The sequence below is a fragment of the Rhipicephalus microplus genome, chromosome 9, assembly GCF_043290135.1.
Source record: "Rhipicephalus microplus isolate Deutch F79 chromosome 9, USDA_Rmic, whole genome shotgun sequence".
NCBI classification, from domain to species: Eukaryota; Metazoa; Arthropoda; class Arachnida; order Ixodida; family Ixodidae; genus Rhipicephalus; species Rhipicephalus microplus.
In genome coordinates this window covers 88,478,726-88,505,967 of record NC_134708.1, presented here as the reverse complement: position 1 = coordinate 88,505,967, position 27,242 = coordinate 88,478,726, and the positions used below count along the sequence as shown (strand labels likewise).

The 27,242-nt window shown below is 44.4% G+C and overlaps 1 protein-coding gene across 1 annotated transcript; it reads right to left on the bottom strand.

Annotated features, from left to right (window-relative positions):
* Positions 1 to 1,648: 1,648 nt before the first annotated feature.
* On the bottom strand, positions 1,649 to 24,699 carry LOC142771987 (uncharacterized). The gene is made up of 5 exons (XM_075874041.1): positions 24,542 to 24,699; positions 14,259 to 14,400; positions 5,682 to 5,821; positions 3,847 to 3,952; positions 1,649 to 2,147 (listed from the first exon to the last, which is right to left on the bottom strand). Exons 1-5 carry the CDS (start codon positions 24,594 to 24,596, stop codon positions 1,784 to 1,786), a joined length of 807 nt encoding a protein of 268 aa, XP_075730156.1. The 5' UTR covers positions 24,597 to 24,699; the 3' UTR covers positions 1,649 to 1,783.
* Between the last annotated feature and the right edge of the window lie 2,543 nt (positions 24,700 to 27,242).

The window sequence follows — 27,242 nt, the reverse complement described above, 5'->3', positions numbered from 1 at the left end:
CCATTCAGAGTTTCTGCAGTTACTTATGGGCGATTTTAATTCACTCACGTAACATGTGGATTCTGTATAGACGCATCAGGCGAAATTCTGAAAAACAATATTTGTAAAAACGGCTATACATGTATAAATTCTAAGGAACCCTCATTTATTCGAGTTAATGCAAGATCTGCGTTAGACTTGTCGTTTGCTAGCTCTAGCCTTCCATTTTTTCTCGGGTGGGGGTTGATACCGCCACTAATAGTGATCACTGCCCGAAAATGATTGACGTCAAATACTCCTTAGTCACATTAGATCATCAGACTCAATCTTTTGTAAAAGGATATTAAAAAGTGTTTACAGTCAGCTTTGGTCTCTTGTAGTAACTCTGAAAGCAACATTAAAGCCATGAGTCTGTGTTCGGTACTAAAATGCTGTATGAAAAAGTCACAATTCCCCATAGACTCAGTACAAGGGCAACATGTAAGTGTCTGGTGGAATTCCGATTGTGAACGAGAGTGCAGCCGCAGATAAGCTGCATGGAAAAACTTATTAACCAGTGCCTTACTAATAGTAGCAATCATAAGTACCCCAAATATATGTTTAAAAGAAGTGTTTCTATGGTGAACTCTTAACATGAGGAAAACCTGTATGAATTTAATTTTAAAAAAAGAAAGAAAAAGTCTCTCTATAGATTTCATAGATCTAATAAAATGATTCCTTCATCCATCAACATAGAGTTCGTTGTCCTGACCTCTGAATAATTGGCTGATTTATTAAATGGTATGGCAGTGGGTTTACAAAACCGCTTTACATCTGAAACATAAGTATTCTTTCCCAAACTTTCCTGCGTAGAGAATTTCGCAAGAGTATCTATACACGAACTTTATTAATTTGTCCGGTCTCTCCCCGATTCAGCTCCAGGTTCAGAGGACATTAAAACATGTATGTTAAATATGCTATTCGAAAAGTCCCCTCAGCATCTTTTTAATCTCGTTTGCCACAGCAACAGGAGCGTCTGCGTAGAAATTTAAGAATTTCTCAGAGACACAAGAAAATTTGCTTGTTAAATTTCTCTTTTGTTTCCTTTTTTACATAATGTAATTCTAGTTCTTTAAAAGTACCATCCACATATTCTGAAATATTAGTGAGTTACCTACTTTATTCGTAAGTCACCCCATAGTTATCCGCTCTTCTGACTAAGTAATTATTTCTTCCTCTTCAAAATTTAACAATTTGTTTTCCCAATACAATAACCACTGGTTTAATGGCCAAACCCCTATAGTGGGTACAAGTCCGAGCATATGAGGACAAGCAAGTAAGCAAGCAAGCAAAGCAAAGAGCGCCTTTCGATACGTACAGGTGGCACACCGAAGAGTTCACTTCTGCCAGCGTATCGAGTTGGCGGGTGGCCCGGCACGAACAAACTTGTGTGCACTGCCCGATATTGCGAGTTTTGCTTGAGCCTTGTCCTCTTTGCTATGGAGAAAAATTATTTCTGAGGCAGCCCAGCAGTTTGTTTCTGATATCTGCTGCTGGAAATGGTGTGATTGGGAAACTCGTGGCGAAAGTGCCTTGAGGTCAGAGTGTTATTTGGGTCATAGCTTCTTCTCGTGCTCTTTTCAACGCGTATTTTTCGTAGCCGCAATTCCAGTGAAAAGAACACAGTGCATTATGATGTGTTTCACAGGTTTATTCGACAGGTAACTTGGATAAAAACTTGGGACAGCATGGTGAGATGATATGTTAGCTGTGGCCGTGGTGGCACCACAGTGCTTCGTTTAGAGAATTGAAGGTTTTTGTACCCTCACGCAGCCTGCACAAGCCATGCCAGAGCAACGACGCCGAAAGCGCCAACCGTTTGCGAAGTCGAAGCCGCACTAGGCGGAGCTGACGTGGTCGGAGGCACCCCGGTTGTATGAGTCACAGGCTCGTGGGTTGGTGTAGTGACAGGCTGTTCGGTTGTGGGTGTGATGGGCCTGTGTGTTGTGGAGGCGGTGACAGTTGAGGGCTCCGAGGTTGTCGTTGTCGGCGGGGGATGCTTCGGAACCTTGAACAGGTCGTTGATGGCAGTGGCCAATTCTTTCATGTACTTCGAGAGGGTAACCGCTTTCGCAATAAGGCAGGGTCTCAATGCGTATTCGAGGCAATCACTGAGATTCTTGGCAGCCCTGCGTAGAGGATGTTTGCATGATTGCATTATCGTCAGTCTCCAATGATGTGGTAAAATTTTTCCCAAGTTAAATGTGACAAACCGGTACAATGAACCATCAACATCAAAAATGGCCCTCTTATATAGCTCAACAAAATTGCGCAGTTTGAGCTTCAAAATTAACATCAATCCTGCAAAAATCATGACTAACATAGACTGTCTGAGTAATTGCATGCGTCAGCTTCGAATAAAACACATTCAGGTGTTGAAAACCGCTAATAAATCAAATTATATAGCAAAAGGAATCGATATTGTGTATCAATGAAGTCTTCTGACACATTTCTACAAAATAACAGTTCCACAATTTGTTCTAATAGAGGCACTGTCGAACGCCAGTAAAGTTAGGGGCTCACTTTTGTTTGTTTGTTGATTCGGTTGTTTGACTGATTGTTTGCTGTATTGATTAATTTATTGATTGATTCATTGATTCCTTGATTAACTGTTTTATTGATCGATTGATTGTATTCTTTCATTTCTCTCTTCATTGATCTTTTGCTGAGTGATGACAACAGGTAATTTTTGTGTTGATATATAAAAGATATCGACTGGTTTGTATCAGTCGTCCTCCATGTATTGCTCATTATATATTTATGCAGCAAAACTTTAATCAATCTTGAGCAAAGTGAGGCTCTAAAGTACCCCTCGAATGAGAAAAGTTGTGCAGCATGTCGCCACTAGGGGCGATTCTGCTAAACCGTCTAATAAGGCACTCAAGCGCGTGATGCAACGCTTTGAGAGGGAGCTCAAAGATATTGAAGCATATAAAAAACTGATCGAAGCATTTTAATTCTGCTACACTGTCGTTGCACGACACGTGGCGATATCTAAAGCTATATTTAAGGGCCAAGTCGTCGCAGATATCACATGATCAAGGAGCGCTAAAGAAGTGGCATCTGTGAGAGAAAGTTAGTTACCGTCGGTCGAATCCCTATCACGTCCAGACTTTTTTTTTAATATTGTTTAATTGAGTGTGTGTTAAGCTGCGCTCCTAAATCATGTTGGGTAACTGAATTTACCATAAATCACGCAAAACACGGAGTCACAACAGTCTTCAGGTTCCCTTCGGTACTCTGACGAACACCGCCTCCTATTCGTTCTCCAGACATGACTAATTCAAGAATATTTACATTTTGTTCTTCACTGTTCCTCTTCCATAAAAAAAGGGGGGGGGGGCGTAACTGAGCTGGTAACCTTCATATCAGGTGTCTGGAAGCCCATAGATTAAAGAACGTCATTGGTGACCCGGCTTGGTTAAGGTCTTTTACAGGTTACTATCTTTAACACCACGGGAAGGATGAGTAGTACGTGGATTCCTCTAATATTTGTTTCGTGCTGTTTCAAACGCGCTTGTCACTTGCTTTACTAATTGCTTCGTTCGTAACCTCGTCTTTCGACAAAGTAACTCCAGGCCATATGGGGGCCCAAGGGAAGAAATCTGAATATGGCGCTGGCGGAAACGTCACGCGTTGCAACTACAATATACTCTAGCACCAGAATGCGCTCTAACGTATTTTGTAGGAAACTCTAGGAAACTCTAAGCCTGTAACCCTTCCCATTGACGTGTCAGGTGCATTTTGCTTTCAAATTACAAATGGAAAAATATCAATTGTTTGAGATTGCCCTGTATTTTTTTGCAAGCGATACGGAATAAAACTTACATTTCATTGTTCTCAGCGTTCTCGATAGAGTAGTGGAGGCTTGAGAACCTAGCGCTGCAGTTGCCCATGTGCTCTTTGCGGATGCAGAATCCCAGCTTCTTCACACCTGCAGCAGTTGTCACGAAAGAGCCGTATAAACATGGCTTTCGCGCATTATGATTCCCGAAAGCTGGTTACGCAGGTACTTATAAGGTTAGCACGCAAACCACACGCTGATGATGAGCGATTGAATCTTATATCACGTCTAGGAATCTAGACACAAAAATTCAACCAGCTCGGCTTCATGGACACTAATGAAACACCAATGTTGGTGGCCTTCCCTTCAGGAGGTTATCACATTTGAATGTTTTGTGAGTCTTTCAGATGGTTTGTGTCACTGCTCTTTATCAAACACAATTTGTTAAGCTTTGGGGTGGGAGTGTAACCATCAGCTTCTAAAACAACAAATTATAATGGTACAGTGGCGTCACTGTGGTAACGGGCACACCATTTGTCGGGCTGTTACCTTACTCCCCTTCAGTGCAAGTCCTGGGCAGTGCGTTTGCCCTAATTTCTGATTGTGATAGTTTTCTAACGTGCCACACAGGTTACTGCAGCAAGTAGCCATTTGCTGGGCAAAATTTCGCCTTGAGTCTTTGTGTGCTATTGGCCAATTTCGGTGGCACATATACATGTATACTATGGCTATCTGTTTTACCGCAGACCCCGGACATGTCGAACTCACCTAAGAACGAAGCCGCTGTTGAAACTTGGGAGAATGCTTAGCTTCACCATGGAGAGCAAAACGCGACAGCGTAATCGAACTCTGTTCGCATCACTTTCTCAATTCTTAGCCTCACTTTGGTTCTCAGTTGATACATCAGCTGTGTCACAAGGAACAACAGGTCTGTGCTCGACCGAGTATGCTGTTTCCAACTATTGTAGGACGATTGTTCTCAGCAAAGTTGTTAGTTGCGCACTAATCTGTAACTCGGTACTTAGCCATTTAGAAAACCACCAACCCTGGCTTTTTACAACATGTCCAGCCGAAAGCTGTTACTCTTTCCTGATTGTGACTATGGTACTCTTGGCAGTGCAGTCATATTCGAGCGGTGGCCGTTCTTGCCGACGTAGTTCATTTTATTTGTATGTGTGGCCATGCAAAACACACCTGCTTTGTTCTCAACGACATTGCGGCTTGCTTGCCTGTTCAGTCAGTTTTAATTGCGGCTCCCACGCAACGCTCACATCCCCATTAAATTGTTGGGTTCCGTCTCTATCGATTTGATCAAAAATTTCAATCCCTGTAGCTACACTTGTTACAATCAACCAAAAACAAGAATGATATGCCCTGTGTTTGTGAGGGGCTTGCAAGACCAGTTTTGACACGTTAAAAAAAAAAGGCCGGAATGTGCAACTGTCGCAACCTTGGAGATGCATTTCTGGGAGACGCACTTATCGTATATCAATACGTTAAAAATGGGACCTTTTTAAACTTATTCAGCCAGCGAATCGTAATCGTACGTCGGGGCTTTAAAAATTGATTCTGCCCGTTTATTTATACTAATAAGTGATGTATACAGAATGTTTATATTATTCCTTGGTTATTTGCGGTTGGCTGTATCCCCATTGCTTAGCCCTATGAGTTTCTTCTATTTGATAGAAATACTACAATGTGACCTAAACTAGCAATGTGTTTTTGCAGATGGCAAACTAAACGCGACAAACACAACCAAATTTGGCGAAATGTCACCGCATCAATCCATTTCTCTGTTGTCATAAATTTATATGGAAACTTCCTAAAGGGAAACTTCCTTTCAAGTGTAATCGCCAGTACTCTCAAGCGCTGCACTGACCTTCGCACATCGTCTTGTTGAGAAGGAGGAAGCGCAGCGAAGCGTATCCTTTCTCCTTGTGTTTGAAAAGTTCCCGTTCAGGTGCTTTGCAAGCGCTGTAGTATTCCTCGCACACAGAATCTTCGGGAAGTTCTTCCTCCCTGCAAGAAAAAAAATGAGATGTACCAGAAGACTTGCATTACTCGTTTTTATACTCGCTACAGGTTATAGAGAGTGAAAGCAAGAAGAGGAAAGGCAGGGGGGGGTGAATCAGACGAGCGTCTGGTTTCCTGGCCCACTCAAGAGATAAAAGAATTGCAATTCAAAAGACAAAAATGAGAAAGAGGCGAGGAGACTAGTGCACATACGGAGGAGTACAGAGCTTCTCGCCTGGGGTCAGAGCTTCTCTGACGTTCGTGACTTCAGCGTTGGTAATTGCGGACACCGAGACACCTGAGGGCGAGCCAATGGTATTACTGAAGTGCTGGCAACACTGAATTAACAAGCTACGCCACTCTCCGAGCAGTTCGGGCTGTCGCACTATTTAACCAATTCAAAGGCATTATATTATGCCGAAAATAGAATGATAGAAAACACAAATACACAAACGACCTACTGCAACAGCGTATAACATTATGTGTCGTAATTGTTTTAAATTATTTAAACTAAGCGGCCATGAAGAGTCTGGTTAGAGCCTGCTTTCATAACGCTTACTATAACCATATTTTTCCCTGACAATTCGCATTTATCGGAGATGGCACTAATTATTACGATACGAATTACAGCAAGTAGACCCTCGGTGGGTTTCTGTCATTGTCTTTGGCTTGTTTTGCTCTGGTTTAAAAAAAAGTTGCCAGGCCAAATAGGACAACAGAAACATCTGCAAGACACTCGCAGTGCGTCCCCAATTTTGGCAAGGCTATGAGTTTCGTGATGTTATGGTGTGGCCCTGGACCAGGGCCACACCATAACAGGCTTAAAACCTGTGCAAAGATCCCACTTGCCTACGTGCATAGGAGAGTGTCAACCTACAGGTAGTATATGGCAAGCAAAGTCAGTTACTACGCAGCATATTACATGCCATGTTGGAAATAAACTAATAATGGCCAAGGGAGATGATCCACGTTTTCCTCGAATTTCTGCCATTTTTAGTGCTGAGAGCGAGGTTCTGTCGTTGTTGGATCAGATAAAACTTGCCGAGTTCAGGAGACATAGATACGCATTCAAAGTGCCTGAAGGCCACGCCTTTTACGCAGCAAAGCCAGGGGCTGAGGTAATACCTGAGTGCCTTTATCTATACTTCGGAGGGGAAGTAGTACCAAGGTGTGAAGTGATGTCATTTAACTAAAAATGCTTGCTTAACTCTATGTCGCAAATGTTTTGTAAATAGAAGGTTTCACGATTTCTTGTATGCATATTCATTTTTACATCAAGTTTTGTTTCTGTGTAGGCGAAACCGAAACAATTGCATAATACCCCTGCCCTTATTTTTCTATTACCATGCTGCGCTTCTAAATCGATATGTGCGCTGTGTTTTCATTTGTAGGCCAGTGTCTGGTGTTATATTTTCCATCGTGTTCTCTGCGTGAATAAATAGTCAAACATTGGCTCACTCTCTTCATATTGGAATCACTTTTCATTAGGCACTTTATTAAAGTTGTTGCAGCTATATATCGCAACTTTGGCAGATTCAAATAGTTTTATTAGGAATATTTTCCTAATTGTATGAAGGCAGATAAAACACTTCCTTGCAAGAGTCGTTTTTCAAATAATGGAAATATTCTTTTTTTCTGATAATTACTACAAATCTAATAAAAGCAAAGAAAAACATAGCCCCTAGAGTTATGTTATCTCAGGGATGCTTATGGCATACCCCGTTTTTAGAGTCTCAATAACTGCTTATGTACTAAATTTAAATGACAGTAATCGCGGTCACTTTGTTACTTCAGACTGGCCAGAATTAGGGTGTGTCGAGGTAGATTCATAGATTACATAGCCTTCATAGATTACGAGAAGGCGTTTGATTCAGTAGAAATATCAGCCGTCATGCAAACACTGCGGAATCAGGGCGTAGATGAAGTATATATAAACATTCTGGAAGAAATCTACAGGGGATCAACTGCTACCATAGTGCTTCATAGAGAAAGCAACAGAATACCAATCAAGAAGGGTGTAAGGCAGGGGGACACAATTTCCCCAATGCTGTTTACCGCGTGCTTACAGGAGGTTTTCAGAAGCCTAGAATGGGAACAGTTAGGGATAAGAGTCAATGGAGAATACCTTAGTAACCTGCGCTTCGCCGATGACATTGCATTGCTGAGTAACTCGGGGGACGAATTGCAACTCATGATTAAGGAGTTAGACAAGGAGAGCAGAAAAGTGGGTCTTAAAATTAATCTGCAGAAAACGAAAGTAATGTACAACAACCTCGGCAAAGAGCAGCGCTTCGAGATAGGTAATAGTGCACTTGAAGTTGTAAAAGACTATGTCTACTTAGGGCAGGTAATAACCGCAGAGCCGAACCACGAGATTGAAGTAACTAGAAGAATAAGAATTGGGTGGAGCACATTCGGCAAGCAGTCTCAAATTATGACAGGTAGATTGCCACTATCCCTCAAGAGGAAGGTATATAACAGCTGTATCTTGCCGGTACTTAGCTACGGAGCAGAAACCTGGAGACTTACAAAGAGGGTTCAGCTTAAATTGAGGACGACGCAGCGAGCAATGGAAAGAAAAATGGTAGGTGTAACCTTAAGAGACAAGAAGAGAGCAGAGTGGATTAGGGAACAAACGGGGGTTAAGGATATCATAGCTGAAATCAAGAAGAAGAAATGGACATGGGCAGGGCATGTAGCGCGTAGACAGGATAACCGCTGGTCATTAAGGGTAACTGACTGGATTCCCAGAGAAGGGAAGCGGGTTAGGGGGAGACAGAAGGTTAGGTGGGCAGATGAGCTTAAGAAGTTTGCGGGTATAAATTGGAAGCAGCAAGCACAGGACCGGGTTAACTGGCGGAACATGGGAGAGGCCTTTGTCCTGCAGTGGACGTAGTCAGGCTGATGATGAGGTAGATTCTGCTAAGGAGAATTGACAAATGCTCCAAAATACACTATTGAACCGCTCATTCTCTGCGTACGACGTGGTGCGTTTGCGTTTATTTAAATAAATACGCAGAAAATACTCTTTCGACTTCCTGCAGCCAGAAGAGTTTGCAGTGGTTACCCCTTAGGTGTGTGCTGTACAATGGTAGAAAAGGTGGTAGTGGTCTTCACTGTACGCGACGGAAGAAACTGTTAAGCATCGAACCTCAGAGGCCAGGTGATGTGTTTCTGCGTGTTGGACGACCTTCCGCTTTCCACAAACTACAGCCACATCGCGGTTTCATTAAGGTTCGTCACTTCTCTGTCTGACATAACAGAACAGCTGGCGGGTTCGCGCCTTCGATATAGTAATAGCTCCTTAATTTGTGTTTTCACGGAACTTGAAAAAGTCCAAGTTAACATATTGCTGAAATATTGATCAATCAACAAACGGATAAAAGCGTGTGTATTACATGAGCGCATTTATATTTTCTTAGTGAACGCGAGTGGAGAACTATTCTGCATAGCAGAAGCGTGAGACAAGCAGTTTTCGTAATTTGTGACTTAGTTTACAACGCAACAGGCACTCGAACCCCCCGTCTCTTGAGCCGATGAAATCATGCTCTGTACTCCTTATTTAGTAACGCCCTGCCCCCACCAACATACCCATTCGCACGTGACGTTCTTTTTTGCCATGAGAATGACCCAAAACTGATCGATCATTTGTGATGGTGTAGCAAACCAGTTTATGGCAGCACACGGACCATAGCTCGAGTTCTTCCGCTTCAACACGTCGCACAACTACCATGCTTCGTGCCAGGTGCATCGATCACCTCAATAAACTGGGTGGCGGCAAAACATCTGCCAATTGACGAGAAATCAGTACCATTAATAAAGATCGGCAGATCGCACGTCTTGTGCGAATCGATAAAATGCGAAGCACAAACTATATCGAGGATATGTCACTTAAATATCTGCACTAAAGTATGCGGCACCTGACTTCTATGCCATGATTATCATGTTTGCATGTGTTACTTACTTTGATTGTCTATTCACGTCACGTGGTACCAAATGACATCACGTCTATTCACGTCTATCCACGTCACGTGATACCACATATGGCGTGATATGTGGAGCTAGCGAAACGGCCGTGAACACGCTAAGAGCGTACCATATAGTCATGCTTTACATCACACACATGTCACGACTATCATGCCTAGACGTGTCATTAAAGGCGCCAATACACTTCGACGTGACTCTGCACGCGTGCACGCCGGCGTTCGTTTCGCGTCCCGTCATGCTGGAGGTGGCACGCCAGGCGCCAATCTGCCTGTCATATACTCGCCGGAGCCAAAGCCACCTTGAAGAGGGAAGAAGCGGTGCTGTCTGGGTAACGTTGTTGGTGCGAAATTCACGTTGGTTGCCGCCGGAACGCGTCGGCGGACGCTGGTCGCACCAGTTGCGCCTGCCGTCAGACTATAGAACTATGGAAGAGAGCACGCCTATCTCGCACCCAGGCGCCTTTGAAGGTGCACTCTCGCTGCCAGAGAGCCATAATTTGTTTGGAACTGCCAAGGCGCGCCTGGCTAGCATGCATGCCATGCCTCTGGGATTCTAAACTGAGAAAAAGTGCCTGTTCACGCTGCACCCACTCATAAAACACTCTAACTGCCCTGAATATACCTAATGTTTAAATAGTAACTTGCTTTCCACTACCAGTCAAATGACAGCACCACACCCCACTATGTATAAGGAGTGTTTATTTATCAACCGACGTTTGTTTTTCTTCTGTATACGTCTAGCAGTCCGTAAATCTTCTATGTCCTTCATGCGCCGGTACCTTCTTTCAGCTCGTCGCAAGGGTCGAAGTCGCTCCAGCTCTATGTCGATGTCCATGATTCTTACAGGGCATGGGATCGTACACACAGTCTTTTTTACAGAGCTCTTAATGGCCTCTTGTAAATCCGATATGTGTTCTTGACATTGGTCGTCCATACGAGACTGAAATTTTTTCCAGTCCACTCTTTTAGCCATGTCGCGCACTTTAGGAGGCGACAATCCTCTGATCTTGACGTATGTTGGAATGTGATCACTCCCATGCGTTTCTATATCCGTAAACCATTCAGTATGTTTCACTAGGCTTCGCGAAACAAACGCCAAGTCGAGACAGCTACTGTATGTGGAGCCACGTAAAAATGTAGGACTGGCATTGTTCAGTAACCAAAGTTTGTTGTCGGAGGCAAAAGACACAAAGTTTCTGCCCTTCATGTTGGTATTCTGACTTCCTGTCACGAGTCCCGTTAATTAGGGAGGCGATCGCCGGGCTAATCCCAAGGGCCGAAGTATTGGCCCCCCGAACCACACCACGAAAGCGTGGACAATTTAGAAGTGGTCCTATTTGGCGCGCCAGCAGACGCCGGCTGTGGCCCAAAGAACAAGTCAGAGACGAGAGTTGATAAACAAAACAAAATTATACTCTCAATTATGGCAGATCAAAACAATACACAAATATGCACACTCGCCACTAGTGGAATACGATACGTCACCAATCAAACGAATTACTACACAGTACAATCAGCCACACTCGAAACAACGGACACAAACAACAATATGTACTAGAGTGCCGTCGCAGGCATCGAACAACCAAGACACTTAAAGACTAAAGAGTTCGAAAACTTATTCAGTCCAAAGTCTTTGGAATAAAAGTCTGAATGATACTATTCCGAGAATCACTCACTCAATGTCCAGCGTTGTCGTTCCGCTGCCCCCGAAGTTTCTTTTCCAGGAAACCTCGCGTCTTCAATTGGCCGCTCTCCAAGCACCAAACTTCTTCGCCGGTAACGCGTCGGCTTCCCATGCGCAGCTGGTGCCACGCGTCTTCGCTCGCTGGCGGTAGACACACACTCTTGCCTGTAGCACGAGTCTTCACCCCTCCGGTGGAAATCCTGTTCTTCTCCTCCTTTGTAACTGAGGACAAAAGGCTTCACCCACAAGGCGGAACACCCTACGCACTCTGGCGTGAAATTCCTTCTCCTGCTTTGTCACTGAGGACAAAACATTCACCGACGACACGGTGGAACATCCTACGCACTCTGGCGCTAACTTCCTCCTTCTCCTGGTCTCCCATCTCTGCTGCTCAGTTAAATACCTTCCGCGCGAGATTCCATAAAATTCTCATCATTTCGTCGGCACGATACGCAGCGAAGGCTGGGGTAAGCACGAGACGGTTCGAGGGCCGTCCGCGACCGATGACGCAACCCTGCATCACCACGCCCCTTTTCATCGAGAACTTTCCAGGGCTTGCTCGGCCGCCGATGTGAAGAGGTTCATCGGCGAACCTACGCTTCCGAGGGAAGAGAGACGCGCGCCCGGGGAGTCTTTGGATACTTGTTTTCTTTCTTTTTTTATCGGTGACCTCGAGGCGTCTCTCCGGCGTTTTGTCGCGAGAATGTGGGGCGCGCCCTTTTTGAGCGCTCGTTTTGTGATACTTCCCCATAATGTATGATGAGCGTTAAAATTCTCGATGATAACACACGGGTCAGGAGTTAACGCTATGATTTCTCGTAGTCTTTTTTGTTCAAACCGACTTGATGGTGATAGTTATGTGCCAACCACAGTGAAGTTGAGCCTCCTCTTTTTCACTCTTAAGCATAGGTATTGGTTTCCGTCATGAGGTGGTACAGGCTGAAGGATGTGAGGTCTTGGCGAATGAACACCAGAACCTGGCTGCTTTCAGTAACAGTAGACGACATAAAAGGTTCGTATCCCGAAAGTCGTATTGAACTCGATAAGTTCGGCTCACAGATGGCGATTACGGGAAACATATTGACGTACACAAATCAACGAAAGTCACCAATGCGCGATCTCAGTCCCCTGGCATTCCACTGCAGTATTGCTGCTTTACGAACCTCATCCCTGAAAGACAGTGGTGGGTTAGCCATGGTCTACTCTAGGGCTGCTAGCACTGGACTAAGCGCGTCCAGTACTTGAAGGGCACTTTCGACTGACGGTGTATTCATGTCAATTAAAACACGCGAATAGTGTCCCCTAATGATCTTAGAATCACCATCACGCGATGATCTGGCTTCCCGGTCGTTGCAGCATCTTGTGCTTGTTCTTGAGGCAGCTTCTGATGAGACTCCACAGGTCCTGTAGGCGGCTTCTGTTGAGGCTGAACAGATCGTCTAGGCTGAAGGCGTCGCCATTCCTTTGGTGAGAGAGATCTCCCAACATCTTCTCTTTCAGCGCAGATGTTTGCCATGCTAGGAGCCACGCCTGTCGATTTCACTTGAGTTTCTGACTTTCTCGTAAGGTTTTGCACTGTCCTTCGTGAGGACCTTCGACGATGACGGCGCCTTCGCCTTACTTTTTGCGCAGCTTCTCTTTGAGTCCAGTTGTCGCGCACCATTTGCCTCAAAATATAAATCTTTTTCTTAATTTGAGGACAGTCCTTGGAGGAAGCACTGTGAGCGCCGTGGCAGTTGGGGCATTTCAACGTAGTTGCACTACAGTCGTCTTCTGAGTGGTGTTCAGCGCATCGGGGGCACACTGCGGAATTTCCGCAAACGCCCTTCACGTGGCCAATCTTCTGGCACTTGAAACACTGCATAGGCTTCGGAATAAATAGGCGAACCTGGTGACGAAAATGGCCAACCTTCACGTAAGAGGGAAGACAGTCACTCTTGAATGTTATTCGCACACAACGAGAGTTGTCTAGGCGACCAGCACGCACAATGACGTTGTTTTCACTCACTTGTTTTATCAGTACAGGAAGATCTTCATTGGAGACTTCAGCGTCTATATCATAGATAACTCCTGTTACGGTGTCACCATTCGCTGTTATGATGAATTGGACTTTGATGTTTCCCAGCTCCAACACATGCTGTAGCGTGTTCAGTGCATTCGGGTTCATCACGGTGACTGCCAAAATATTCTTCCTCGTGTTTATACTGTTGTCCTTAATCTCGTTAGGCACAATGTTTTCAACGTACAAGGACAGTGCTTGCCTGTTGAGGATTCGCAGATTGGCAGTAGTGGTCTGCGGCACAAACAGAATAGAGTGAGGCCATCGCTGAGGCGCTGTCCTCACAGTGGCTGTCCTTGATGCCAGTGATGCATTCATTATTTGTTTGGCCTTGCGGTAGAGCACAGGTCCGAAGCCGTCTTCCAAGGACTCGTCGTCTGATTCCGAGTACAGCTCGGTGTCCTCGCTCTCACTAGATGCATTGCCACGCTTTCTTGAAGCTATGCCCGTGGATGAACTGATACCGGCCAGGATCTCCGGTGATTGTACATCCATCACTGCGATGTAGGGAGATGGAGACCCCGCTGTTGCGCTGTGGAACGCAGAAAATGCAGCAACAGACTGCAAGATGTGTTCCACAAGAGAAGCACTTCGTCTTCCCCTCTCAGTAGAGAGTAGAAGACTTTTTTTCAGTAGAAAAAAGTGCGTTTTTCTTAGTACCATTCAGTGCATTTGGCTCTTTAAAAAAATGCCTAATATGAAACCTATACTTACGAGCGGCACACGTCGTCTGGGTAGTTTTCAGCAGACGCTTTTGGAACCAAGATATCAACACCATTATCCTTGGCCTGAGACCAGTAGCAGGTTGTAGCCTTAATCACGTCGCATTTCTCAACCACATCGTCGATGCACAGCGCTATAAGGAAAAGTGTGAAGACAAAACAAAGCGAGGACTTAGTGTTTCATTCCACATCAGTAATTAAGTGGCGTCGTACACATGCTGCACACTTGTGGTGATTGTTATGCGCGACCTGTGCTGATATTATCACTAGGTGAATACGCTTGCTTTGTGCGCTGTGTAAAGACATCATCCCTCTTTCGTGCGCTTCCTTTTCTTCGCAGCCGCTGTTGTCCGCAATGCTATTCTTGACTCTTACGAGCAAAGATCTGAGTAAGCAACTTTGAACTGTTTATCGTCTCTTTATAAGCGCATTGAATGGCCATTCTCATAACTTTTCAAAGCTTCGAAGTCTTCAGCTTACAAAACGAAGTAAAGGCATACGCAGCATGAATGCAATGAGCGGTTTTTTTCAAGCCGAGGGCCATTTTTAGGCAGTTATTGATGTGCCTGGCTTGTGCTCACACAGTAAATATTTGAAAAAAAAGTAACTAAAACTTGTTTCTATTGTGACCTTTCACTTCGCACCAAATCGTTGGACTGCTCAGCAAACAGTCTGGCGAAGTGAAGCAATTGTAAAGCGCCCAAAATCAGAACGCGTCATTGACCCTAGATTATATTTGATTACGCCAATTTTTAGAATAAAATCATACTTAACGATTTCATGTTCGTCTGCCTTACATTTGGCGGCACAAACCATAACAAACCTGTATTACAGAATTCAACTGTGGTTTTCCCTGCGCGCATACGCGAGGAAACAGTTTTAAATGCGGAGCAACTCTTAGACGCACCCTGTCACTCGTCGTTGGCGTCCACACCCCCACTGCGCATGCTCGGCTCGTCTCTCCTCTTCATTCCTCTCTCCCCTTTCATCCCCGCTCTCTTCCCCTTTTTCGCTTGACTTCACGCTTTGCTTGACTTTAGTAAATGCGATGAAAGCAACAGATGCCAACAGATGGCAACTGCTCATGAACGCGAGCGTGCTGTGAAAGGGGCGGGGCGAGCCAAGCAGTTTGTGCAGCCGGCTACTCGTTTGAAACGACACTTCCAATACCACAGATTCGAACACAGCTGGAAGGTATGCGACTGACTGCGCTTCTACAACGACCTTACACTGGTTGGGAGCATCAAGAACAAAGTGAAGCAGACCAACACGCTGCGGGTTCTTCTGAGCACGTTTAGCAACGTTGATTTGAAGGGCGGCAGCGTCAACGGCAACATTAACAGCGGCAACGATGACGGCGAGAGACTGCTAGAGCCATTCAAGTCGTACTTGGTGTGCGCATCATGTAAGGACTTGTTTGTACGTGGTCCACACCATCGATGAGCGTGACCAACGGTTACCGTTACCCGCCTCGACCCGCACACCTACCAGAGATGAGCGCTATCCGGTCTCAAACCATGCCCAATCACGCATCATTCACGAGTTAAACCTACCACTTTGATAAGCATTTACTCGAGTTCCCTCTATTGGAAAATGCGGGCGGCCTTTTTTTCTTCTCCCAGCAATAATATCAAAGGCTAAGAAAAACGGTCTATGTGTTAGCAGAAATGTGCCAACCGGAACCCTCTCCTGCATACAGCCGCTAGTGTGGGACACAAAGGTCATTGTCTTCCCGGCTGCGCCACACACTGCGTGTAGCGTGACTAACTGCAGGGCGACCGACCGGTATACAGTCAAGCCGGCCGAATATTCCTTTGAAATTTTTGATCTGATTTCGTCGCGCTAGAAGTGTAGGGTGAGAACAAATGCTACGTGAAGTACGTCGTGATGAATTTGGCAAAAGAAGACTAATGTAATAACTGCTGGGGTTTAACCCTTTCACACATCAGGTACAATGCTGTGTACACGAGTTGTTCTTGCTATTTGAAAGAAGCAGGGCGAAAGAAATGGCGAGAAATGTCGAGGTTTGAAATAACTGAACCTTCTAACAACTGAACTTGTTTTCATTTCCCTTCATTTTGTAGTGTACCGCTGTATAAAATCACTTTTCTGGGGGCACTATCACATTGGATAAATCATTCGACATGCCGCTTCCTGCAGCTTCTATGTGAAGAGTACAATTTTTCTTTGCTATCTGTTATCAAGAACCCTAATGTCGGGGATCAACTGTATGCTGGCAAGAGGGCCCACTATGTGGCGGTCAAGCTTGGGCTGACTGTCCCAACTTGAGAGTGGCCCGCCGCGCGTTGAGTCGTGCACCTCAGAACTTACAGTAAAGTTTCGCATCCATCCATTCATTTCTCGAAATTCACATACCGAAAATATAACCTGCACTGTATTTCTAGCCGCAGATTATATTTGATTTATACCAGAACTGAGCATCAATGACGTAAGAAGAGAAGAAGCAGATAAATAATGAAACAAGGCAATATCGTTTTTGTGACATTTACTGAGTATTTTGATATTTTGTTCTATCGAATTCACAAATTTACAGACAGTTCTTTATAGGTAGCGTCTGAAAGGGTTAACCTCTCAAAACTACAATATGGTTATGAAAAACGCAACCGCCACAGTGAATCGGTGGTTGCGGTGTCCTGCTAATGACCTGAGAGTCGCGGGTTTGATACCAGCCCCAGTAGTCTAGCCAACTAGCCCAAGCGAAATAGCGTTCTGAGACGCTAAACCCCGACGGTTATTAGGACGTCGCCTTACTTTTTTTTATTGGTGAAAGATGTTTCGCCAACTAGTCCAAGCGACATAACTATCTGCTGCAGCCCCGCCACAGTCGCGTGGTGGATAAGGTGCTCAGCTGCAGACCTGCAGGTCGCGGGATCTGATCTTGCCTGCGGCGGCTGCATTTTCGACGGATGCGAAAATGCTGTAAGCCCATATGCTCAGATTTCGATGCCCGTTGAAGAAACCCAGGTGGTCGAAATTTTCGGAGCCCGTCACTACGCTGTCTCTCATCATATTCAGTTCTCTTCAGTTTGTTATATTGAAGACCCCTATAGGGTATTACATTATAAGTGGTAACATGAAGAACAAATACAAAGTGTCGTTTACAAAAGTTCATACAAATCAAAAAACTTGGTATTCTAAAGTGTTATTGGTACACCCCTGTAACCTTTATTACTCACTGTTAGCTTCAATATCATGCGCCAGAGGCTTTAGATACAGAGACGGGCAGGTTGTAGCGCCTCGGGAAGTCCGTTTAATTCTGAGGCAGTTCGAAAAAAGAATGGGGATGAAAAAGTAGTGGTTCATGCAGGTGGACGTGACACTTGGTGCGAGTGACCTAGGTGGCTAGATGTGCGCGCTTGGCGTTTGAATTGTAAGGTGATTAAAGAAGGATGAAGAAGAACTTGTTGTATAGAGTGATAGGCTGGCAAAACAGCAACGATGGGTGAGAGGTGAAAGACTGCTTTGTGGTTTCAGTGACGTGACACTAATTTTAAAGTAATACGCGGAATCGATAAATCTGGCCGCTCGATCTGGAACCGCGTCTAATGCTACGGTGAGATATGCCTAATGTGGATGCCAGACACATGACGCGTATTCAAGCTTTCGCTGAACGAGTGTTTGATAAGTGATTACTTTTACGTGCTGTGAAATATGGCGGAGGTTACGTTTTATGAAACCGAATATTTTGTTAGAGGCTGATGTGATATCAGTGACATGAGTGCGCCAGGATAAGTCACTGCATACAAAAGGTGAATTTGAGATGTTAGGCGCCACGTATCAATCATTATCAATCAAACCCTCTACTACGACAAAAGGGTCCGCTTTGTTAAGACAATCGAGCTGTCCTTGCAGGTAACCGGATACGACTTGAAGGCAGGTGCCTCACTCATAAACGACGGCTCGGAAGGTATGTACAACTTCTGTGTCTTGACTGTGTAGAATATGTCCAGCGTCATGGCACTAGAGTTGTTTCAACAATCAACAATAAGGTGGGAAATGCCTGCGCAGTGGTGCAAAAACGGGCTCAAATAGAGTTTATCTGTGAAAAACTTCACGCTTCATAACGCACACGAATATATTTGTCTTGTGCCGTTGGTGTTGCCTGAAACACACCCTCCACGTGCGGACGTGTTTACATAGGTCAATAGTGGCGATGCGTATACCCGCGACTCAGGGAGCATCCAAATGCTCAGAGGAGTAGTGTTCCCTACATGCACATGCCAATGCATTTTTGAGATTGCGGATGCACCACAGAATTTTCTCGAATGCACCACAGAATTCTTTCCCGCCACCATGATCAATCGACAAGTGAAGTCATAGAGGCCCACAGAATACAGAGGTCAGAGCATGGCTGCGTCAGTCAGTCTTCAATCACCATCCAGAATAAAGAAGTTTGCTTACGGTATTCTAATAATTAGCTCTGTTAAGATTAGTTTCCTTGTATCTAGTCATGTGTCGTCATAAGTCTTTCTGGCCTTGTATGCGCGTGCGCAGTAGTATTACGTTACGATGCCCATTTAATAAAAACTTTCTGTTGAAAGGGAGCGCTCGGGTAGTGTTTACTTTCAGTCCTTGTTCTTTTGCACTGTTTTGTATCTACCGGCAATGCCTCTGTGCAGTGTTTGCTAATAGACTATTTTTTAATACAGACGCCATAAGATTTGTGCAAATTAGCTCTTACAAGCAAATGTAGGCTTGGCAATCTAGGCTAGTCAGGGGCGCAGTTCCCGCGTCGATGCTGCCCCGATGTCTTGCCACGTGTTTAGTGCTTCCTGACGGGGGCCGATTCCACCGACCTATATCTGTTATCGTTTTATCAGTGATGCTCAATGCGCGCTGTGCTATCGGAAAAGAAACGTAAGGAATGTTATCGTCGGCCTGATAGTCAGACGGTCGCCTATGCACTATCAGATTCTACACACGCCAGGAACGCTGTAGTACAATCGGAGCACATGACGCCAGCTCTATCTACGTATCGATCCAACGTGGTGGCTGAGTGTTATCGTGTGCTGCTGAAAACCACGAGGCTGAGCACTTCCTTTCTGACCAATGCAGCCATAATCCCGGAGCATAGCAATTTAAAGGCAACCAGCTACAAGGATTCTGGGCGTGTTCAACAATGCTGCAAGGTTGAAGTTAATTCAGAACACTCTACTACTCCCTGGGACGTCAGGCCCGTGATTTGTTTTTGCGCTAAGTTCTCCAAAGACTTCAGTTTTAGCGATATCAGGAAAAATTACAGCATATCAGCGAAATACGTAACAGGGTTGTCTAAGAATGACTGGTGCAGCAGTGGGGACAAACAACATTTTGTCATGCAAAATCCAAATAGAGCGCTCCCTAAGTTACAGATATCTGAACTAAAAAGTAACATTTCCAAGCAATATTAGTTAATTTACACAGACTAGAGATTAGGCCCAATCAAAGTTTTGATTGATGGCTCATAGGACACAGCTCTTTATGGAATGACACTTACAGCATCCACCCATTTATCCATTATTATATAATCATATCTGAGACTGTCCGTCCCGAAACAATGAATATGAGGCAAGACATATTAGACAGCCCCGGGAATTTCTATTAGTTAGCTTCCATTAACTTCCAATAATAATGTATAGAGCAAGGCTCCTGACATACGCCTTCATCAAAATACGACCGCCATCACCAGGATCTAACTCGCGACCAGCGGGTCGTATATACACCCCTCCAGTTATGCAATAGAGAAATGTACCCAGTGTAATGTTTCATACGAGGCTACGTGTCGCGCTAGGCCTGGTTCTTCTTCTGGTTCAAGGTGGTGCTTTATTCCGGCACCGAAACGCCCCTCACTTCATGTGGGTGTCGTCCCATTCACTGGCCAGCGAGAGCTGCAAAGCTCATTGTCTTTATTCGCGCTACAGCATTGTGGAAGCTGTAATCGAAACTGCTTTCCAACGATAGCACACTCAATGGTCCTACTTATCAATGGTCTTCAGTCAAAAGTCATTACTCATCCTTCCCTTTTGTCTTTAATACGCTTCTTATCAGCTCCCATCGTTAAGTGAACATGGCGGGGGCGTTTCCCATCTCAGAAACTACCCGACACAGCCGCGAGTCCGGCCTCGTAATACATCGTGGTGAGAGATGTTGGATAACGCCTGAGCTTTAGGCTTTATTCCTCAGTAGAAACGACGCTAACATCTAAGCCGTGAACTGTTTTGACCAAGGAACGCTGACATCCAATTAAGTTACACCACGCCCCAGCCTACGCCTCCTTTTCAGAAAAGCAGTCTCCTCGTCACTGCACAGTGGTGACGGAGCACTGACGCCCTTTAGCCAAACAGAAAATCTTATTCACTTCCATAACCCTACACGTTGGACTGTCAAGATTCTTTCCACAGAGGTATGTACTATAGCAGAAACAAACTTCGTAACCGCAGCTCGTACAATGATTCGTCAAACAACCACCAGGAATTTTTTTACTTTTTTTTCTTCAGGAGGCTTGTATGCTCACAAATGTAATTGCACCGCTTTTTTCCAACAAACAGCTTATTGGAAAATGGTATTTTATGGCAATTCTTGTTCAAAGTTATACTTTGAAAAACTTACAGCAATACATGTGCATTTTATTCAAATTTTATTGCTGCCACGTTTGTTGCAGTTAGCAATGAGAAGCAAACAGTAGGACACCATGAATTGAACTCCTGAAAGCTTTCACAGGGCATCACAAGTGTGAAAGCACTTGCCTTCTTCTGTTTCGTTTTTCTCATTTCCTTTCTGTTCTTTTTTTTTTTACTTTTGGTTGAGATACTTCTTCACCAAGTGTCAGTCTTGTTTGTTCACCTAAGTTGATCTGAGTTCGACTTTTTTATCCTCAATGTTTCGCGAAGTTTCACCCTCAATGCATGGCTGTCTCTCTCTGGCAAAATATACGCTTCTCGACACTCTAAACATTCAGGTTTTTCATCTACGCTTCCACTCGGATATCCTTTCTAAACGAGAATTTTTTTTTAGAATTCATCGTTTTTCAAATCTAGTCCCTTATCAGAGAACGTTTTTGAAGCGTTCAAGTCCTCTAAAAGTTCGTTTGCAGTAAATATTGCAAAAGAAGTACTTTTACGTGGTGTACGCTGCGATGGGTGTTTTTTTTAATATCTAGTAATCTGGACTTCCTATGTGTAAGCGCTACAAACATGTATGCAACCCTCTACGGCACATAAAGTTGTCACTAACAAATAATGCCCAAAATTCTGTGGACATGACTTGTTGACTAGGCTTCGAAAAATAAATATAGGCATTGGTAACAAGCCATTACAAACAAACGAAGGAGAACATGAAAAAGCGGTCTTTACACGGCACACATGGTGTTCATTTTTGCAATGAATGAAGCACCTAAGTGCGGTACCAAGAGCAATAACTATCAAGTGTAAGTGAAAGCATGGACTTCAGCGTTCGTGGCAGCTATATAAAAGGTCATGTTTATTTTTCAACCATGCAAGGAAAAAATAAAAAAAGATTGAGTAAGTAATAGCTGTGGCAAGGTATAATAACGCTTACCATTGGAAAAACACTAGCGCCCCCTCTTCCTTTTATAAGAAGTGTGGTTCCATAAACCCAATTACACGCGACCTATCACGTATTGATTGTACGCCAGGTTTCCACACGTGCGTAGGTAGTCCGTTGCCGAACACCGAATTGGAAGTGGAATATCCGACAGTGCGGCTGCGTTCAAAATTCTACAGTACATAAAATGACCTTATGCCGAACGATAAACCGTCTTTCGACAACGTCACGAGATGAAATTTAGGCCAGACAACTCCTCGACGTCTCCTTTTCCAACAGTCGTGTCGGCACGTTCAGTAAAGCCTGCGACTTCATTCACATGCTGATTTTATACGCCAGCTATTAGTCCGACAGTTTAATAATATGAACCTACTAAATTGTGTGGTCGACAGCTGGGGTCACTAAGAGCAGTCATTCGAAACAAAAGTTCTTGGATCAACTTTTTTCATCCCTTTTTCTCATCTCTTCCTTTAGTGCTCAGTGAATGAGGGTCAATTTACCTGGTCCCATGCGCTATTGTGGCTTGACAGGCACGAGGTGTTCGTTCTAGCTATCGTTTACGCGTAAAGCCGCGCACGGGGACAAGACACAAAACGATTGAAACTACAGAAAAATCGCTTCACTCGCAACTAGTTTGTTATAAAAATCGCGGTAAACATTTACGCAAGTTATACATATTTTCTAAAACAAACTACAGTCTGGTAACAGCCTAGCTGAACACTTGTTACAAAAGTACGTCATCTGGTACGCTTAAGTCGAGCGCTACAGTAAACAGCGTACTTGTTCAACGGTTCTAGAACGTAGGTTTCGCTGCGTTGCAAGTGGTGTTACCGCACCAGGCTACGACGTCATCGGACATTCAGGCGGGAACGCTTCTCACGGTTCTTCGCATTTGCTGGCGTTCAATATTATTTTATCACATGTTGCTAACTCGGTCATATTCGTCCTTTTCAGGTACTTGTAAGCGAGCTGGTTCCCAATAGCACCTCTTAAAAAAGCGTGTGCCCAACAAAAACTGCGCGATCTTTTTTCCACTGCACGACTCTGCGTTTGATTTTATGTTTGTCACAAGAAGTTTTTATTAAACAGTTTGTATACGTATACGAGCCTTTAAAGAAAGCAGTGTGTATCATGTTACGATAACCTCCACCGCCTGTTGCCCCTTCCCTCTGCAGCTCTGGGCAATGTACACGAAAAAGAACACATAATTCAACCTCGACTATTTTCTGCGTACTTGGCAAACGATGTATTTGTTTGAATTACGTGCACCTCTGTATACTTATAGATGGGATTATCTCTTTAGGCGTAATCTGGTACGCGCCTGCTCATATTAGAGCAGATGTATATCCAAGTTTTCGATAAAATGCCGAAAGTGCAATGCAGTGGTTGGACAACACAGCTGCCTTTCAAATTGGAGTTGAGCAAGCATATCCATTCTAAGGAGGAATGAAACAGCACATTAAAATACGTAGTGGTAGTATGATAGGAAAGATGGTTGAAGTACAGTACAGACTATTTTAGTCGAATTCACTGGCACAGTGCTAAATGTTCGGGTTAAACCGGTTTTTTGAGTTAACAAATACGTTTGTATGCATGCGTGTGACAGATGCGCAGCTTTTTTTATATAGTTAAAAATGGTGACTTATCGCAGTGTCGTCGCCATCTAATACACTTACACACTTTAATAACACCTCTCCTTCAGGGACCTCTGCGCAATTGTCACAAAAAACGTGTTAAGCTGGAAGCATTCGAAAAAAAAAACGCCATGCTTGCTCGGAAGGTGCAGCACAGTCAGAGCGAAAGCTAGAAGAGCGGCCTTTCAAAGCCTTTTCTAAACACTCATTGGGTAACTGCTGCAAGCACCTTTGCTTGATACTCGTTCCACTATTATTATTAAAAATTTTCGTCATTCTTCTAAGAAGCATGGTATCCGCTAAACTACTGCGAGAAATTTTGGGCCAATTGTTCGTGCAGTGGCTGCTAGCGGTGAGAAATTATGCCTGAAATGGGTATGCGCCACAGTTATTAGCTAAACAAAAACAAGCTTTTGTAATAGGATGAAGCATCGGACGACCCACTCGTTACGCTATTAACATTGTGCGACGACTGTTTGTTCTTTCACTGTTTTAAAGCGCTTTATAAGTCGTATTAACTCGATTGCTCTCCCGACATCAAGCCTGCCTAAGGCAATTTTTCCAACATGTTTTAAGGACCAGCGTGGCTCAGTGCTAGAATACTGGGCTGGCACTGAGTGGCATTGATGCTAGATTTTTTTTTCTGATTTCGTGCGATTTGGTTACGGATACCAGTGGTGGCGGCGGCGGCGGACAACTTCGCGAGACCCGAGTTGTAATCTCATCACAGCTTTTGCTGTAAAACATCTCATTAATTGGATTGAGCACATGTCATTAGCGAAGCCAGCTCACCAAGCAAGAAACTCACTTAAGAAAGAGAACTAATGTTAAATCGGCCCCTGGCCATATTATCTACTTGGGCACCGCGTTTTTGGGAAAGTCAGTAAAATGCACTACCCATCGGGTGCACCAAATAGTGTTTCTAATCGCGGACTTGAAGAGGTGTAGGGCTACCGTGTTTTATCTCCGAAAGAAGATTGCAGGTTCGCTAATTACTGTTTTTTGCAGTACTCGAAAGAAATAAGCGTTTTTCTTCGGCTAAATGATTGTCTTCGAAACGCTGCTGTGGATGGTTTACCTGATTGAACTCCAATGAGCAGTAGCGCGAGCGTCGTAAACCTCCAGCTCGCCATGTTGGAAATCGGTGTTGGAACGGGGCGTTACTTGACAAGTGGAAGGACACGAGACCGCCGTGTCGGATTACTCGCAGACAGTGCCAGGTCGCGATATGGTCGCCGCGCTTTAAATGTGTCGTTTTTCCGATAGGCAGGGAGCACGGTGAGGCGGGAGATATGGCCACGGCTCGTTCAGTGCATGCCTACCCTCGCGTACAGGTGACGTCTCGTGGACGGCATCGTGGCGTGCGAAAGATAGCACAACGCACGCCGCTTACGGTAGCTTATCGGTGCCTTTTTTCGAACGCGCAACAGGTAGAGACACAATTAAGGCGACTGACAAAGGAAGATAACGGCGTTTGGGTACGCGTCACCGGGAATCGATGGCGTCGAATTCCCTCCATTCTGACGCTCCCGCCAACTGCAAACAGTCGTGTTTTCAGAGGGGGAAAATTTGCCTATTTTTGGATAACCAGTGACACGGGGTGCTCGGGATGTACGCGTCAGTGGAAAGAGTACGCTATACCTTAAACAGGTGCATTCGTATAGTACATGACAGCGACAAGGTTGTCTCAATGAGCATTGAGAGAGATCAATAGACAGAAGGACATGAGAAGAATTTGACCACCGCACATGCCGAACAGTGTTAGTAGGGGAGTCAGTTAAATCTCTCAAGGCTACCCTGGTTCTCTTCAACGTGTTGCTCCTGCGTTTGCATGACTGTCCAGTCGGTCTAGCACTGTGACTATCACCTTCCTGTCAAGGAAGTTCCTATAGCACTTAACGAATGAATGACCATAATAAAAGGGCAGCGCTAGTCCTGTAGAACGTCGCTTAGTGTCGAATTACATGGACATATTCTACAAACTCAGCTTTTGGAATAGGCACTGTACTGATGAAGTTCCCATTAAATAGTGTGTTATAGGATCAGTTATCTGAATCACGACATCCACTTCCAACTTGCCGCATTCAAAACGCATTTGTGACGCTGACGGTGGCTGTGAACAAATTTCGGGGAACGCTGTTCGCACTGTGCATGACGACCTGAATATAACGACTCTCGTCGGCATCGTTATAGTTATTTATTGATTTATTGATAACCTTGCAGTATTTACTGACAATACTCACACGTCTCATGAAAACGTCTTCTGAAAGCCAGTTCCTGCGCATATATAGCACCCGTTCAATTAAGTTGTTATAAATGACTTCATGATTGTTCCAGAGATGTGTCAAAAAGTATAGCGGGGTCAGTGCACGTAGCAAAGGATTTCAGAAGGAAGAGACCCAAGCTTTCCCGTACGTGCCGAGAACCTTGAATACTAAAAGTCAGTGTGCTACAGAGTGGCAGAATGGGCACCTTCATTCCATTTCAATTGCAATCTGGCCTATTAGGATTTGCCACAATTTCGTTTCTTTTAATTCTTCGGAATACAAAAACTAAGCCATTCTCACTCTGTGATTGGTGGGGCCATTTGATGCCGTTCCTTCAATTCTTCAAGGTAGGAAATGCATCTTGATAGTTTCATTGAGTTGACAATGAACGCCAACATAAATAGAGTAACTAAAAAATTACGTAAAACACAGTACCAAGGTCGAGAGTTAGTAACTTGGGGGCATATCTCATGGCGCAAAACCACCCTACTAATTCCCATATAGCAGCAGTTCTCCCACTGCATTTGCATGGTGAGCATGTTTGAGTGAATGGTGATATTTCATTTGTTTAAGCTTAAATTTGCTAATGCTAAACTGATAACACAGCGTATTTTCATGTTGACAAAAGCAGTGTTCAAGAACACTAAACAATGTTGCTCTGCGTCTTGAGCAGTCTGAATATGAAGGAAACTAAAATTTCGTTACTGGGAACAAAACAGTCTAGATCTGCTGGTATTATAAGGAACAGTGCACCACCATTCGAGAAACTTGTGCATTCGCATCCAATACGGAACACAGGGTCACACTGCTCATCAGCACTCACGCTTGTTAAGCGTGCCTCGCAAGCATGAATTGGGTGAAAACTTTGGGTTCGCCTGTGTGCAGGTATGCAATATGTCTTTCTTGTCGCAAAAGTTATTTCCATGTGTCAGGAACTAAGCTGCTCGTGAGATAAAGATCAAACCGTGCATAGAGTATTCGACCCTTCCGAGTGGGGTATCAATGAGAGCAAACGTGCGAGTAAACCTTGTTTCTCCTTTCAAGGATCTGTTGAGATAATGCATCTGTTTGTACGCCAGCTGACGCCATGGTTTTTTTTTCTTTAAGATGGCAGATTGTTCACACTTTTACATCGCCCCTACCCTTTGCTTTGACAAACTAAAGCTGGACCTAGAGAAGACGTTGCAGCCTTCGACATCGATAGAGTTTGGACTCAGGCCTACATGAATAATTGGAATAAGACGTTACAGTATTAGCTAGTAAAGGCGTAAAAATTACTCCCAAATGTCATAGTTTCTTGGCGATGTGAACACGGATATGTGCCGAATCGTAGGAACTAAGTGAGGTTACAAAAGTACTAACGAATTAATTCGTGTTAAATTATTCGGAAGAGCAGCGAAAAGGAAGAAAAAGACTAGAGCGGGCCCAGATTGCGCGCCCGCATTCCATTTTGTTTTTAGTTTTTAATCCAGCGTCTAATAAACAAGATGTTCTCTACTACGGCTCCGCTTC

Excerpts from the sequence above, each read along its gene's own strand:
- LOC142771987 (XM_075874041.1), bottom strand. The coding sequence starts at position 24,596 with ATGGCGAGCTGGAGGTTTACGACGCTCGCGCTACTGCTCATTGGAGTT. Across the intron at positions 14,401-24,541 it reads GCTCATTGGAGTTCAATCAG|CGCTGTGCATCGACGATGTG; the intron begins GTAAACCATCCA and ends TTTTCCTTATAG. Across the intron at positions 3,953-5,681 it reads CAACAAGACGATGTGCGAAG|GTGTGAAGAAGCTGGGATTC; the intron begins GTCAGTGCAGCG and ends CAACTGCTGCAG.